The 14,742-nt window shown below is 46.2% G+C and overlaps 1 protein-coding gene across 1 annotated transcript in view; it reads right to left on the reverse strand.

The window, feature by feature from the left end:
- Positions 1–14,437, reverse strand: part of LOC111152524 (pyroglutamyl-peptidase I-like) — a 33,729-nt gene extending 19,292 nt beyond the window's left edge. The window contains exons 1-2 of the mRNA XM_022511008.1: positions 14,404–14,437; positions 9,407–9,459 (exon numbers count right to left, since the gene is read on the reverse strand). Coding sequence (XP_022366716.1) covers positions 9,407–9,459; positions 14,404–14,437 — 87 coding nt within the window. The remainder of the gene's footprint in view (positions 1–9,406; positions 9,460–14,403) is intronic.
- Positions 14,438–14,742: the final 305 nt, after the last annotated feature.

The raw sequence follows: 14,742 nt of genomic DNA on the forward strand, positions 1-14,742 counted from the left end.
GGCTGGAAGGGGAGGGGCATATTCCTCCATGATTATGAACGTCAGTGCAGAAGCTGGGATCGAAGGGCGTCCGTCTCAAACTGCCTCTCAGCCTGCAAGCCCACAAAGTCTGGATGGGTTTTGGAATCCGGGGTAATGCTGACCTTACTTTTAAGATTTGGAGTGTGCCGGAGCACCTGGGTGACTCAGGCGCTAAGCGTCTGCTTTTGGGTCAGGTCATGATCCCAGAGTCCTGGGATCGAGCCCCACATCGGGCTCCTTGCTCAAGGAGGAGGCTGTTTCTCCCTATGACCCTCGTGCCCTCTCTTTTTCTCTCAAATAAATAAATACAATCTTAAAAAAAAAAATTGTAATGTGCTTTCTAATGTGACTGGCTGTGAGGATGGAGAAGAAAAAAAGTAGGTCCAAGAGCTTTTTGTTTTTCCCCAAATTCTGTCCCTCCCCAGAATGAAAAGGCGCCTCAAATCCGAGGCCGGAGGTGGGGTGGGGGTGGTGGGGAGTGCTGAGTAAGCGGCATGATTCCAACGTCAGGTTTGTTTGCGCACTTTCCCCTGTGTTGGACTCTGTGTGTTGCAGGATACTGTTTCACCGTATCTAAGGCAGCACAAATACAGCGTTAATCCCCTCAAAGTTCTGGTCTAGACTCTACGAAGCAAGATAAACAGGCCAGAGTGCTTTCCATGCTGACAGAATGTGTAATCCAGAAAGGACATGATGAATTTCATCCAATCTCAGCCTCAGAGACGGAACGCCAAGCATTATTGGGTGAAGCACCACGAAAGCAAAAAGTTCTGCTCAACTATGGCAAAGCATGAGATGCAAATGCCTGGAAGATTCACCTAATTTGAGGATGCCCCAGTCCTTTTTTTTTTTTTTTTTTTTTTAAAGTGGCTTTTTACATCAATAAAAGATGATGGGTGCATGTGAAGGGGGACAGGAGAACACGCTCGGAGTTCTACAGAAAACGAGCGCAGTTATTTCAAAAGCGTCCGCCTGAGTGGAACCCAGTACAGCCAAGCACACGGTGGAAAACGAAATATGGAGCCATGCGTTTCCTTTAGAGGAAAGGGACCTCTGCGACCAGGGATTGTAAGGGAGGTGAATACAGGCCATAATCCAAAGTATAAAATAAATATCCAGGAGTCCGTACCGATGTGAAGACGTGATGAAGTAAATATGTACTTAAGTGGGGGGATGGAAGAACCAAATCTTTCTTGCAGGTGCCTTCCGAGTACTTTCTGCAGATACTCTGCCCTCAAGGGGGCGTCACTCCTACTCCCCACTGGTGGGCGGGGCTTAGTGCTGTCCTTCCGAAGAGCATGATAGGGAAAGAGGGTGATGGGGCAGGGAGCAACTTTACAGTGAGAAACCTGACAAGCCAGGTCATCAGTGGTGATCCGCCATATTAATGGGCCCTTGGTATGTTATTAATGTTGGTTCATTCCTTGTGACAAAAGTACCATATAGATGTAAGACGTTAATAAGACGGGAAAGTAGGGGGCGCCTGGGTGGCTCAGTGGGTTAGGGCCTCTGCCTTTGGCTTGGGTCATGGTCCCAGGGTGCTGGGATCCAGCCCCAAGTCGGGCTTTCTGCTCGGCGGGGAGCCTGCTTCCTCCTCTCTCTCTCTTTGCCGCTCTGCCTACTTGTGATCTCTGTCTGTCAAATATATAAATTAAAAAAAAAAAAAGAGGGGAAAGTAGGTGTGGAATATATGGAAACTGTTTTTTCCTCTCTCTTATTTTATTTTTTAAGATTTTATTTATTTATTTGGGATAGAGAGCAAGAGAGAGAGCACGAGCAGGAGGCAGAGGGAGAGGAAGAAACAGGCTCCCCACTAAGAAGGGAGCCCAACAGGGCACTCAATCCTGGGACCCTGGGATCATGACCTGATCAGAAGGCAGAGGCTTAACCTATTGAGCCACCCAGGCAGCCTTTTTTTTTTTTTTTTTTTTAAATCAGCTCTATGCCTAGCATGGAGCTCATCCCGGGGCTTGAACTCACGACCCTGAGATCAAGACCTGAGCTGAGATCAAGTCAGACGCTTAACTGACAGAGCCACCCGGGCACCCCTCATCTCAATGTGTTTTTAAGTAAAAAGTTTATTTAAACAGGTGAGAAGTCGGAGAATCTGCCCTGCTTTGGTCCTCGGAGACAGTTGAAGACTCTGCATTGGCTGGAGGGAAGGGGCGGGCACTCCTCAGACGGGTCCTGGGAAAATGCTGCTGTGATTTGGAAAGATCTTATTCTGGTTCCTCAGGTTTGTCTTCCCGTCCACGTGGGAATAGATTTAGGGTTTAGCAAGAACTAAACCTTTGACTCGCTTGCCTGCAAATGGCAAGTTCTGCCCTAAGTAAGCCGACTAAATGCACATCCCTGGATGTTTAATAAAAGCTGGTGTTTATGGAGGGGGGGGAGGTATATCTAGCCGATTCTCTGCAGCCCAGCTTCCTGTGGAGGCTCTCACTGCCATAAGCCTTCTGTCCAGGACCCAGGCTCCTTGCCATGTGCTCACATATGCTCCCTATTCTGGTGACTTCTTGTGCCACTGCAAAATGGGATGGCGGGGACAACCTGTTCCATGAGGTCCTGGGGCCAGTGCGTGGAGGAACACAACTACTTCTCTTCCTACCAATAAAATGGGCTCACACCCTAGTCATCAGACTGGAGAGAGGAGGTGTAAGAAATCATGAGAAAAGGGGCACCTGGGTGGCTCAGTCGGTTAAGCAGCTGCCTTTGGCTCGGGTCATGATCCCAGGATCCCGGGATCCCAGGATCGAGCCCCACATCAGGCTCCTGGGATGGAGCCCCACAGTAGGCTCTCTGCTCTGCAGGGAGCCTGCTTCTCGCTCTCCTTCTGCCCCTCCCCCTCACTTGCACACTTGCTCTCTCTCTCTCAAATAAAAAAATAAAATATTTTAAAAATAATAATAATAATCCATGAAGCAGCAGTCTAACAAGTGAATTGAGGCCTTCCTACAAGAGAAGATAGAGATGAATCAAAGAAACAATTCACTTCTACTCAGAAAGGCGGACAGTGCCCTGCTTGTCCCCAAGACTCACCCTTTGCTGTAAAGTGCCCTTAGGCAAGGTGCTTTTTGAGATCTTCTGATGCACTGCCCTTTACTCTTTATTATGATGATTTTTTAAAGCAACATGTAATAAAGGCACGATGCCCCTTCATCTTTGGAGTAAAGAGAAATTCTGTATCAAGTTTATGAAATCTGGCAAGAGCCTTGACCCTCTGGCCACCCAGGCTGGGTTTATCTTCTATGCGGTTACATAATGTCTTGGCCCAACTGATCCATGGTATGATTTACAAACTTTTGTTTTATTTGCTGCCTTTCCAGGCTCAGGCACTTGTAGAAGAGCTAAGGACATCATTCCTTTTGAAAGAATGTGAAGTGGTCCAGGCTCCAAAATTAAAGTGTCCAAAGCCCAGGAGATAATGATGCAGCCGTTGCATTCATAAGTCACTAGATAAAGCTTATGGGCAGGGAGGGAGGGGCGCCCACCAAGGGCCAGAGCGATGTTAAATACTTTGGCACATGCTAGTGGTAAACAGCATTAAATCACCCTTCTGGGAGCTTGTAGCAAATGTCTCTTTTCCTTGTGGACTTCTAGCATTTATATTATTCTTCTGTATTTTCCTTCTTTTTAAAAACACTCTTCTCCCCTTCAAGAACAGCTATGACAAGGAGCGCCTGGCTGTCTCTGTCCAAGGAGCGTGCGACACTTGACCTCATGAGCTCAAGCCCCATGGGGTGTAGAGATTACGTGAATAAAAACTTTTAAGGGCAACTCCACCAGAACCGCATTCAAGTTACTATTTATTAATAGCTCACCTCTCTTAGAGGTGAGATGCTGTAAGTGTGCAATAAGACTCTTTTCCTCCTTTTGATTCCATAATGCCCACTTATGAGGACTGCCATGGAGTAAGTGCTCATTAAACATTGCCCATGATATTGACAAGGCTGACGTTGCTAGGAGAGAGCGTGGGGATAGAAAAGAATGGCACTGGGGCGCCTGGGTGGCTCAGTTGGTTAAGCGTCTGCCTTTGGCTCAGGTCATGATCGCAGGGTCCTGGGATCAAGCCCTGCATCAGACTCCCTGCTCGGTGGGAAGCCTGCTTCTCCTTCTCCCTCTGCCTCTTCCCCTGGCTTGTGCTCTCTCACTCTCTCTCAACTATATAAATGAAATATTTTTTAAAAGAAAGGAAGGAAGGGAAGGAGGGAGAGAGGGAGGAAGGAAGAAAAGAAAAAAGAAAAGAAAGGAAAAGAAGAAAAGAAAGGAAGGAAGGAAGGAAGAAAGAGAAAGCAAAGCAAAGCATTCATTCATGCATCTAGCCATTGGAACACATGCTTCAGGCTAGGCCCTCTGTGGGGTTCTTTTTGCATTATTTTGCCCATCTGAGTCTCCATATCTGCATAATGGGTCAAACATATGTACATGAACTAGGTTGGACTTTTGCCTTAGTATGGCCGCTTAGACGATTAGCCTTGCAAAGGATGTTCTGTTGACAGTCTGCTGGTAACTTTCAATGGATGCTACCAGTGTGGTCCTAAGCCCGAAGGGGGAAGTCTAACACTGAGTAGAGTCTGCAGACATGTTAGTGGAGGCCACAGAATGACCCAGGGCGGCCCAGGAAGTGAGAACGGTCCTGCGGATTCGGAGTGAAAAGAGCCTCTAAATTCATCACAGGCATCTGCACCCTGGAGAAAAAAGCCAGAAAGAAGAGCAGAGCAGAAACCAGGGACCCAGAGCAGGGACCGGTGGAGGAGGCAAATGGGGGGTGGCAGGACTTGGGGTCCCTTCTTCATTGGATATTAGGGTGGCTTCTGTTCTGGTCATCACCACTGTGGTTCCTCCTGAGCTAGGAGACTGAGCAGCCTGTCGCCTTGTCCGTGTCTCGGATGCTGGCGGGAGAGCTGGGAAGGGCTCGGAGATCAGATCACAGCGGACAGTCAGCCATGTTGACATGGCCATAGGGCTAAGGCATTTGGGTGAGTCTCCTCACTTTGCTCACCTGAGGGTCATTGGATAGTGCGGTTTTGGATGTTTCTTGAGTTCTAGGAAGTTTATAAGCCATTATTGATGTTATTTTCCCACAAGGGAAGACAGAAGCAAGTGGGATGAACCTGGACTTCGCTCACCAGGACCATCTAAGACTGAAATCTAGACGGCATATGTCCTTGGGCCAGATATTCAACCTCCCCGTGCATCCATTTCCCCATCTCCACAATGGGAATAAATATCAATTTCTCTGGACTGCAGGAAGAACTCCATAAGCTCTTCTGCTTGAAGTGTCCCATGTGGTACCCAGCACACAGTGGTTTGAGAATTTGTTCCCACTTGGCAGAAATCAGCCTGTCCTTCATCCTGCATCCACTAGATGGCCATCCCAGTGGACCTCTGGAGTGGGGTTGGGGAGCAGTTTCCTCTCATTTTGCTTTAGGTTCCTTTCCTCTATACGTTCTCCAGAATGAAGTGAATCTCTTCCTCTTCAGAGTATCTCACAGCATCACGCTTCTCAGAATATGCTTTGAGTTATAATGATTTTACTTAAAGGTCACCTCCTCTTCCTAGGCTGAAAACCCATGGAAGGAACTGTGGTATAAGAAAGAGTGGATCTGGTTTTTGTCCCTGGTTCCAGGCATAGAGCTTTAAAACCCTTGGATTTCCTGAGCGACTGGAGTGTCTTTGTTATGCTAATGAGGCGACCAGGTTGGGTAGGGCTCCACCCTGCAGGATGCTGGGTGCCCCTCCTGGTGCTTATTTTTATAAAATGTCTTCATTTCATTCTTTTTCTTGAAAAACAGTTTCAGGTTGATATTTTCACCCCCAGCTCTTTGAAGATATTACTCCACTGTTTTCTGGCTTTTACTATTGTTTTAGAGAAATTTACTCTCGGTCTCACTGTATGACCAATTTCTGCAACTGGCTATCTTTTCTCTCAGGCAAGTTTTTAGATCTCTTTGTCTTTGGTTTTGTGTGGTTTTATTGTGTGCCTAAGTGTGGATTTTGTTAGTCTTTGCTTGGTACATTTTGTACTTCTTATCTCTGTGAATTCATGTCTTTCGTCACTTCTGGAATCATCTCAATCATTGTCTTTGAATATTGCTTCTCTTCCATTCTCATTAGTCTCTCCTCGTGGAACTCTTATTAGCCATATGTTAGAATATCTCATTTTATTATCCATACCTTTTAATTTCTTTTTTCGCTTCTTTGTCCACCTTTTTAAATCTGCCCTTTTAATAATATCTTCAGATCCATCTTCTAGTTCACTAATTTTCTCTTCATCACTCTCTAAACTGCCATATATATGTAAATTTGTGTGTATATTTCACAATTCACCCATTTAAGGTCTATATTTTTAAAAATGAAGTCTATAATTCAGTGATTTTTAGTATATTCACAGAATGGTGCAACAATCAAACTTAGAATCTTTTCATCACCCCTAAAGTAACACTGTACCCATCAACAGTCATTCCCTATTTCCTCCTATTTCTCCTCCCCTGCCTTTGGCAACTGCAAACCTACTTTTGTCTCAACAGATTTGCCTCATCTGGACATTCATCTAAATGGAATCCTACCCTGTCATCTTTTGCGACTGGTATCTTTCACTTAGCATAACGCTAAACTGCCTTATAAGCCATCTGTTAAATTCTTCACCTCAACAATTTTTTAAAATTTCTGTAAGTTCTTTTACTCCCTTTTTCAACTTACCTGATCTTTTAATAGTCTTTTTCCCCCCTGATGGTCTCATTTCTGTCATCCCATCTTTACTTCTCTAAATATTTCACACTTACGCTATTTTATGATGATGTCTAGGAGAATGATTAAGCATCTCACATTCTTGAGATTCTAAGTCTGCTGGTTTTTCCTCAAAGCTGTTTGTTTCTTTAGGTATTTGGTGATATCTGAATGGAAACTACTGTTTAGTTGGTCTTGGTTTGTGGAGAATCTGGGGTTTTAAATATTCCAGAGAATTTGCATAGGCTTCTGCTGGGAACTGGGGCCCTAGAAACCACAGGACCCCCTTCCAAGGGTCTAGTTTACAGTTCAAGTCTTGGTTTCATCTCGAGCCCCTTCGCTGCTGACTACTGATAATGGTATTTGCCCACACGTGCCTCTTATGTCTCTCCTTCAGGTGACAGCCCTTCCTATGTGTGATGGGTATAGGCACACGATGTCATGTATACAAGCTTTCCTGGAAAACATCATACATCATGTCCAACAATACACAGAAGTTCTGTCCTCTCTAGTTTATCTACAGTGGAAGGGCCCCTCAGAGCACCTAATTTGCCATCCTATTCCGCTGCTTGGAAGCCCCTAGCCTGCTTCTGTTTCTGCCCTGCTTCTCTGGCTTTATCGGTCAATCTTGAGTCTCTCAAAGAATCCTCTCCATCCTTCCATTTCCTGTGTGACTTTCCAAACTCAGAATCTGTTGACCCGCAGCTGAGAAGACCGACCAATAGAATAGCTTCCTAGTAATAAGGATAATATCTGTGAACACCAGCAGTGCTCCCTGCCCCATTCCAAGGGTTTGGTTTTTGTTTTGGGTATAGTTTTTTTTTTTTTTTAAAGATTTTATTTATTTGAGAAACAGAGCATGAGTGGGGGAGAGGCGCAGAGGGAGAAAGAGAAAATAGCAGACTCCCCACTGAGTGGGGAGCCCGATGTGGGGCTCGACCCCAGGACCCTGAGATCAGGACCTGAGATGAAGGCAGATGCTTAACCGACTGAGCCACCCAGCTACCCCTGTTCCAAGGGTTTTACATGTGTTAACTCCCATAGTCATGACAACCATCCCACTTTGCAGATAAGGAAACTGAAGCAGAGAAAAGCTAGGGGACTTGTTTTGGGTCCCAGAGATTGCAGTTGTTGGAGCTGGGGGGCAAACGCAGGCAGCCTGGCTCTTTTCTTTTTTCATGATGGCAAAAAGAAATACCAGGGCTCAGGGCCATCCAACATTCAGCAGAAAAAGCCCTGTTTTTTGAGGAAAAGGCTACAGACACCCAGTAACTCATAAAAGCCGTGACCTGGCCTTTCTGGTACGATGTGAATAGCAGTGAGGTTTGGCAGTGGGTCTGGGGTTCTCTGGGCTTTTTTTCTGGCTGGGAAAAACAACAACAACAAAAAACAATGCAGCAACAATAAAACAACATAAATTCTCACTCAAGAGCTCCGTGACTGCATCTGTGTGGATAGTCTAGAAAAGCAATGGTACAGTGGCTTAGACCTCGTGATGCAAGTAGCTTTGTGACATTTTCAGCTCCACTGGGAAGCCCTGAGAATAGACTCAAGCCCATACCTTTGACTTGATCCAACAGAGGCATGAAATTGACGGTCAGGTATGAATCAACAGCCAGCTGTGTTCCAAGTCGCTAAGTGACACCCACGTGGGACTGATAGGAGGCATTTGCTTCAAGGAGGAGAGGTGGTCCCCTCTAGTGATGAGACCCTGACCCGCCCCTCACCCTGTCCCAGGACATGCTTTCTACTGGTTGGCTACCTCCTTCAAAATAAAGGTGTGTTCTCCTATGAGTGAAATCATACGCTATTAGGACACACCTTTATTACTCTTATGTAGACTTTAAGAAACAAAACAAATGAACATAGGGGAAGGGAAGGAAAAATAAAATAAGATGAGAACAGAGAGGGAGATAAACCATAAGAGACTCTTAACTCTAGGGAACAAAGGGAGGGTTCGAGGAAGGGGAGGTGAGTGGGGGGATGGATGGGGTAACAGGGGGAAGGGCATTAAGGAGGGTCCTTGATGGAATGAGCACTGGATGTTACATGCAACTGATGAATCACTGGATTCCAACTCTGAAGCTAATAATACATGATATGTTAATTAAATTGAATTTAAATAATAAAAAATGTGTGTCCTTTATAATAAGGACAACTGTTAAGCACTTACTTACCTTGTGCCAGGCACTATAAAAAGCTGTTTTTACAGACTTTCATGCTTACTTGCTTTACGTGCTTGTCCCTTTTCCTCCTCCTCTGTAAGACCTGCACTATTACCCACTCATTTCATGCATAAGGAAACTAAGCCTGGGGGAAGTGACTTTCCCACGGCCCCAGGGCCAAAAGGGGGCAGGGGTCATGAGAACTTAGCTCTCGGGGCAGCAGAGCCTGCTTTTGGGCACTCTCTGTCCTTCCCAGGAGTGTCCCCACCGTCTCTTCTTTACCACATTAGCCAGAAGGGCCAGCTCGGGGCAGGTGAATCTCAATCCAAGGACCAAAGGTTAGTCCTTCTGTCAGGGTCCTGAGGATTTGTCTTCTCCCCTCTGATGTGGATCTGGCTACCAAGGGGCGTTGTACACGGGGTTTCTCGGCCACAAAAGGAATCAGTGGGGCCCTGAGCTGTGAGGTCCGGACCTGGTGGGCGTTTGTTTACCTTCACTGCTTCCCAGCTGGAATTCACCAGGTGCTGCCGGAAGGGCCCAAAGCCTGAAGCCAAAGAGACCCTGGTTAGCTCAGGTCGGCTTATTAGGCCTCTACACCTGGGCTGCTCCCCAAATTCCCAGGGGGGCTTCCTGCGCTCCCAGGGCCATGGTGGGCCTGGGGTACTCCATACACCCCCCTTCTTCAGGAGGCCTGCCACCTTGCCAGTCTGGGAGCATTTTCAGAGTTCTCTGTGTCAGGCATTGTGGGGGGAGCCAAAGAGGAACGTGCTGCCCACCCACGCCCAAGATAGCAAGGCTTGAGAAAGTGCACAAATGTCCGGTTAAAATGCATGCTTTGTTAAGAGCCTAGAAGCACACCTGTGGGAATATGCCCCGTTTTTGCTAGGAGAGGTGTGGAGTCAGTTTGGGGGAAGCGGGGGAGGATGGCCTTTCCAACAAACGGGGCTTGAACAACAGGATACCCGGAGGCAAAAACACGAAACCCCAACCTCAGTCTGGCACCTTGCACAAAAATTAACTCAAAGTGGATCATGGCCTTCAACAAAAAAGGGAAAACTATAAAACTTTTATGGGGGAAAAAGGGAGAAAGTCTTGAGCCCTAGGCTTAGGCAAATTCTTGACGCCAAGAGCACACCATGATCTATGAAAGTAAACTTTAATAAATTGAACCCCAACCAAATGAAAACTTCTGCTGTATGAAACGCCTTTTGAGAGAATGAAAAGAAAGACATGGACAGGAAAAACAAAAACAAAAATAAACAGCTGCTGATCACACATCTGAGGAAGGCCTTATAGGTAGACTATATAAAGAACTCTCAAAACATAACGTTAAAGAAACAACCCAATTAAAAAGTTGGCAAAATACACAAAGGGATATTTCACTGAAGAAGATCTATGTACAAACCAACAAGCAGAGTGGGGACTGTCTGACGCGCTTGCCAGCAGGGAGACACGAACTAAAACCACAATGAGATATTATCACATTTCTAGAAGAGCAGCTAAAATAGAAATGCTGATAACACCAAAAGCTGACAGAGATGAGGAGAAACTGGCCCATACACCTTGCTTAGTGGGAATGCAACATGGTACTGCCACTCTGGGAAATAGTTTGCCAGATTCTTTTAAAACTGAAAGTGGACTTCCCAGCGTGCGTACTCCCGGATGTTTATCTCAGAGACGTGAAGACTTGTTTTCACACAGAAACTTGTACACACATGTTCACAGCAGCTTTATTTGTAATAACCCAAAGCTCGAAACTACTCAAATGTCCCTCAAGAGGTGACAGTAGAGCAAGAATTCCGGATCGTGGAATATGACTCAGCAGTGAAAAGAAAAAAGTCGAAACCACACAAATGTGTGCATCCACTGACGAATGGGTAAAGAAAATGTGGGATTCATAGAAGAGGAAATGAAGTACTAATGCATGGTACAGCATGGCTTAGCCTTGAAAATATTATGCCAAGTAAAAGAAGCCTGCCACAAAGGACCACACAGCATATGGCCGCGTTTATATGATACATCCAGAATTGGTAATCTAGAGAGACAGAAAATAGGTTAGTGGTTCGTAGATTTGGAGTGGAGGGTGGGCTGGGTGGTGGCATGGGGAAAAAAAAGACAAAAGAAAAATTAAAATTTCTCCCTACTTGCAGCCCACTGACCAGTCCTTAAAACAGGCAGAGTGATATTCCTCTAGGAACTCAGCTGCCTCAATGTGAACACTTTGCTAAGGGTGAAAAGCAATCTTAGCCTGTAAGTCTTTAACATAAAAATTCCTTTAGAAATTTCATTTATCTTTGCTCCCTGAGATACATGATGGCAGTCATCCCTCAAGCATATGGCTCACCGATATACATCGGAAGGGTTTCAGGACTAAGATTTTCTTGGACAGTAATAAAACAACCTTTTCCCAACTAGCTAGCTCCCTCAAGGTCCTGGAAACCTTGCTACCAAAAGTCCTTAGAGAATTATGTTATCCCTAAGCCTCTCTCAACTTGAAAGTATATGATGGGCCACTCCTCATGCCCCATTCCAGCTCTTTCTGCCCACAGATCCCATGCTTTAACAAAACCAACCACCTTTTTGCACCAAAGATGTCTCAAGAATTCTTTCTTGGCCTTCAGCTCTGAACCCTACCCTAACCCTTTCCTACATCAGGGCAGATTAGGGAGTGATAGTTAAGGGGCTTGGGATTTGCCTTTGGGGTAATTCAAATGTTCTAAAATTGTTTGTGTGATGAATACATAACTATGAATATACTAAAAACCATCGAACTGTCCATTTTATTTATTTTTATTTTTTTAAAGATTTTATTTTTTTATTATATTTTTATTATTGTTTTTTAAATATTTTATTTATTTATTTGACAGAGATCACAAGTAGGCAGAGAGGCAGGCAGAGAGAGAGGGGGGGAAACAGGCTCCCTGCTGAGCAGAGAATCTGATGCGGGGCTCGATCCCAGGACCCTGAGATCATGACCTGAGCCGGAAGCAGAGGCTTTAACCCACTGAGCCACCCAGGCGCCCCTAAAGATTTTATTTTTAAATAATCTCTGTACCCAACATGCAGCTCAAGCTCACAAACCCGAGATCAAGAGTCACACATTCCACTGACTGAGCCGCACATGACAACTGTCCATTTTAAGTGAATTGTATAGCATGTGAATTTCATCTCCATAAAGCCATTAAAAAAAAAAAAGGAACCACTGATACAGACAACAGCTTGGATGAACCTCAAAGGAAATATGCTGAGTGAAAACAAGCCAATCTCAAAAGGATGCATACTTCACGATGCCATTTATACAATATTTGTAAAATAACATAATTGTACAGATGCAGAACAGCTTAATGGCAGTGAGGAGTTAGAGATGGGGGAAGTGGATTGTTTTCAGCCCAAGTATCTAGATACCCTGTGGCCAAGTCAAGTTGAGACCTAAAATTAACCATCACAGGGCCTAAAAGATGATGCAGGCGTGACCACACCCAGGAGACCGCTTATTTTCTCTCTCCTTCAGAGTGGCCCTTGCTCAGAGCTCCTGGGTCACCCCCCACCCCTGCCCCTGCACGGGAGGCCAGTGGCTGCACAGAACTCAGGCTTTCAGAATAGGAGCCAGTCCCGGAGAGGATGGTGCCTTCGAAGTTCCTGAGCCTCTGAGTCTAGAACCGCTAACAAGCGTGGCTCACAAGGGATCCATCCCTCTTTCTCAGGAAATGCAGAAATTCTGGACAGGATGTCCTGACCCCAGGAAGACCATGGTGCGTCCTCTTGACACGGACTGACTCCTAGACAGTAAATAAGACTGTGGCCGCCACTGGAGGCAGCCTGGGAAAACAAACAAACAAACAAAAAAGTTTTAGAAAATATTGAGATTCAGAAAAAAATCACTGAGAAACCAGGTACCTCCTGGGATGATTGCAGACATCATAAAAATGCAGAGCCACAAGAAAAAAAAAACAAAAAACAACCACATTCGGCTTTAGAATCATATTCAGATCAGCATGGTCAGATCATCTCTTCTCTGTTTTTAATTAGGAAAAACAGCTCAGCAAGTACAGGTTTGAACTTCTTGTTCTATAGGGTCCAACCTTACACTTTAAACTTGGCAGGCTCTGGGGGGGAGGTGAAATTTGCATAAGGCTGGGGAATCTTCTCTTGAAATCATGGGAGGCCCTCTCGAGGGAGGGATGCAGGTTTTCTTAGCCTCCCCCTGTTCTTCCCGGTGCTAGTCAGAATGCCTTGAACCTGAGGCCTGTTAGTCAGAGCCCTGTCCTCTCCCACCCACATCAGTCTCTGCGCCAACTGTCTTGGCCAGATTTCCACGCAAATCCAATTATAAGAAGAGACTACCCTTGGCAGTCCAAAGCACTTTTAATAAAGGCAGGCCACACTCTTAGAAGCCAGTGGGCATTCCCACATCGTGGCGGATAATCAGGTATTTCATCAAAAAACCTAATGTTTGCCAGCAAACCACAAGCTGACAGGCCAGAGGCAGGGGTCAGTGTGAGTCAAAGACATGCCAACTGGGCCTCAATATTCATAACTCATTTGTGACAAGCATTGCGTTTATCAGGGATACAGTTTCCTTAGCAATTCCAGAATATTTTGAACCACTCAGTCTCTCTACCCCCAAATAACACAAATGAGAACAGGGGAGATAAAAGGTTTCCAAAGAATTTTCTTTTCCTCAGAAGGTTAACAGGAGTTTGATTATAGTCTGAAAATATTAAGATAGTTAAGTTTCGGTTTTCCATGTCCATAGGAATCCTTGTGTCCTGTTCCTTTCATCACACACAAGTCGAAAAACTTTAAATATGTCCAAGTGTCTAACTAGAAAGAAGGAGCTTTGTGAAGAAATCGAGCCTTTCAGGGACCAGTTTTGACAATGACTGAGGGCGGCTGAGGGGGATTTGGGATGAGCTGGCGGAAGGTAGGAGTACGTGGCTACTGTTACCTCCAAGTTGATCTTTTGGGGTTCAGAGTCTCCCCTTGAAGGTTCTCAGGTGGTGTTCAGGGTTTTCTGAGTGGCTGAAAGCTCTTCAGTCTGGGTGTTGGGGGCTGTGTGCTCCTTTGGGGGAGGTTCTTGTAGAAGGACCGCTGTCCCAGCCTTATAAGGCCCCATCCTTTCTGGATCCTCAACTCCCACTGCCTTGCTATGGAGCTGACTCCCCAGTGGGTACCATTACAGTTCAGGGACAGCAGGTGCCAACCTCGATTCCTCCCTGGTGGGCGAATGGACAAGGTCTGAGCCCGAGCCACCCGTAGGCACCTTTGAAGTGAAGGATAGGACCAGAGCCAAAAGCCACTCTGTCCCCTGGACTGTTTTTCAATTAGGGCATGGCAAGACGCGAGCTTCCATCTGGAATTATTGGCACCACCGGTTGCCACTCTTTTTTCCCCGAGAGGGAGCTGTTTATGAGCAGATCAGGCAAGTGCACATTCCACGATCAGGCTAAAAGCAGCAGCAAATGGGAAAGCAGAAGAACAGTCTTACCCGTCACCACCACGCAGCTGGGCTGGGAATCCATGAAACCCAAGTGGGGAGCGTGTCTCTGTGTCTCTGGGGGTCAGGCGGCCAAGGCTCCGCCCAGGGCACCGGGCACTCGGAACACCGGGCGCCCCTCCCGCGTGGCTGCTGACAGTCTCAAGCTCCTGGCGTGTGTGTGTGTGTTGGGGGAGGGGGCGGTGCCCAGCCTTGTCTGGCCAGGAGGCACCCCCCTGAAAGGCTGAGGACTCTGGGGTGGGGGTAGGGTGGTAAGATGACACCCCTTGAAAGCAGAAGCAGCCAGTTCAGGGCTCAGAGGCTTTGGATATCAGACAAATAAAGGGTCGG

This window comes from Enhydra lutris, unplaced genomic scaffold (genome assembly GCF_002288905.1).
Source record: "Enhydra lutris kenyoni isolate GAN:26980312 unplaced genomic scaffold, ASM228890v2 scaffoldscaffold29, whole genome shotgun sequence".
Classification (NCBI taxonomy): Eukaryota; Metazoa; Chordata; class Mammalia; order Carnivora; family Mustelidae; genus Enhydra; species Enhydra lutris.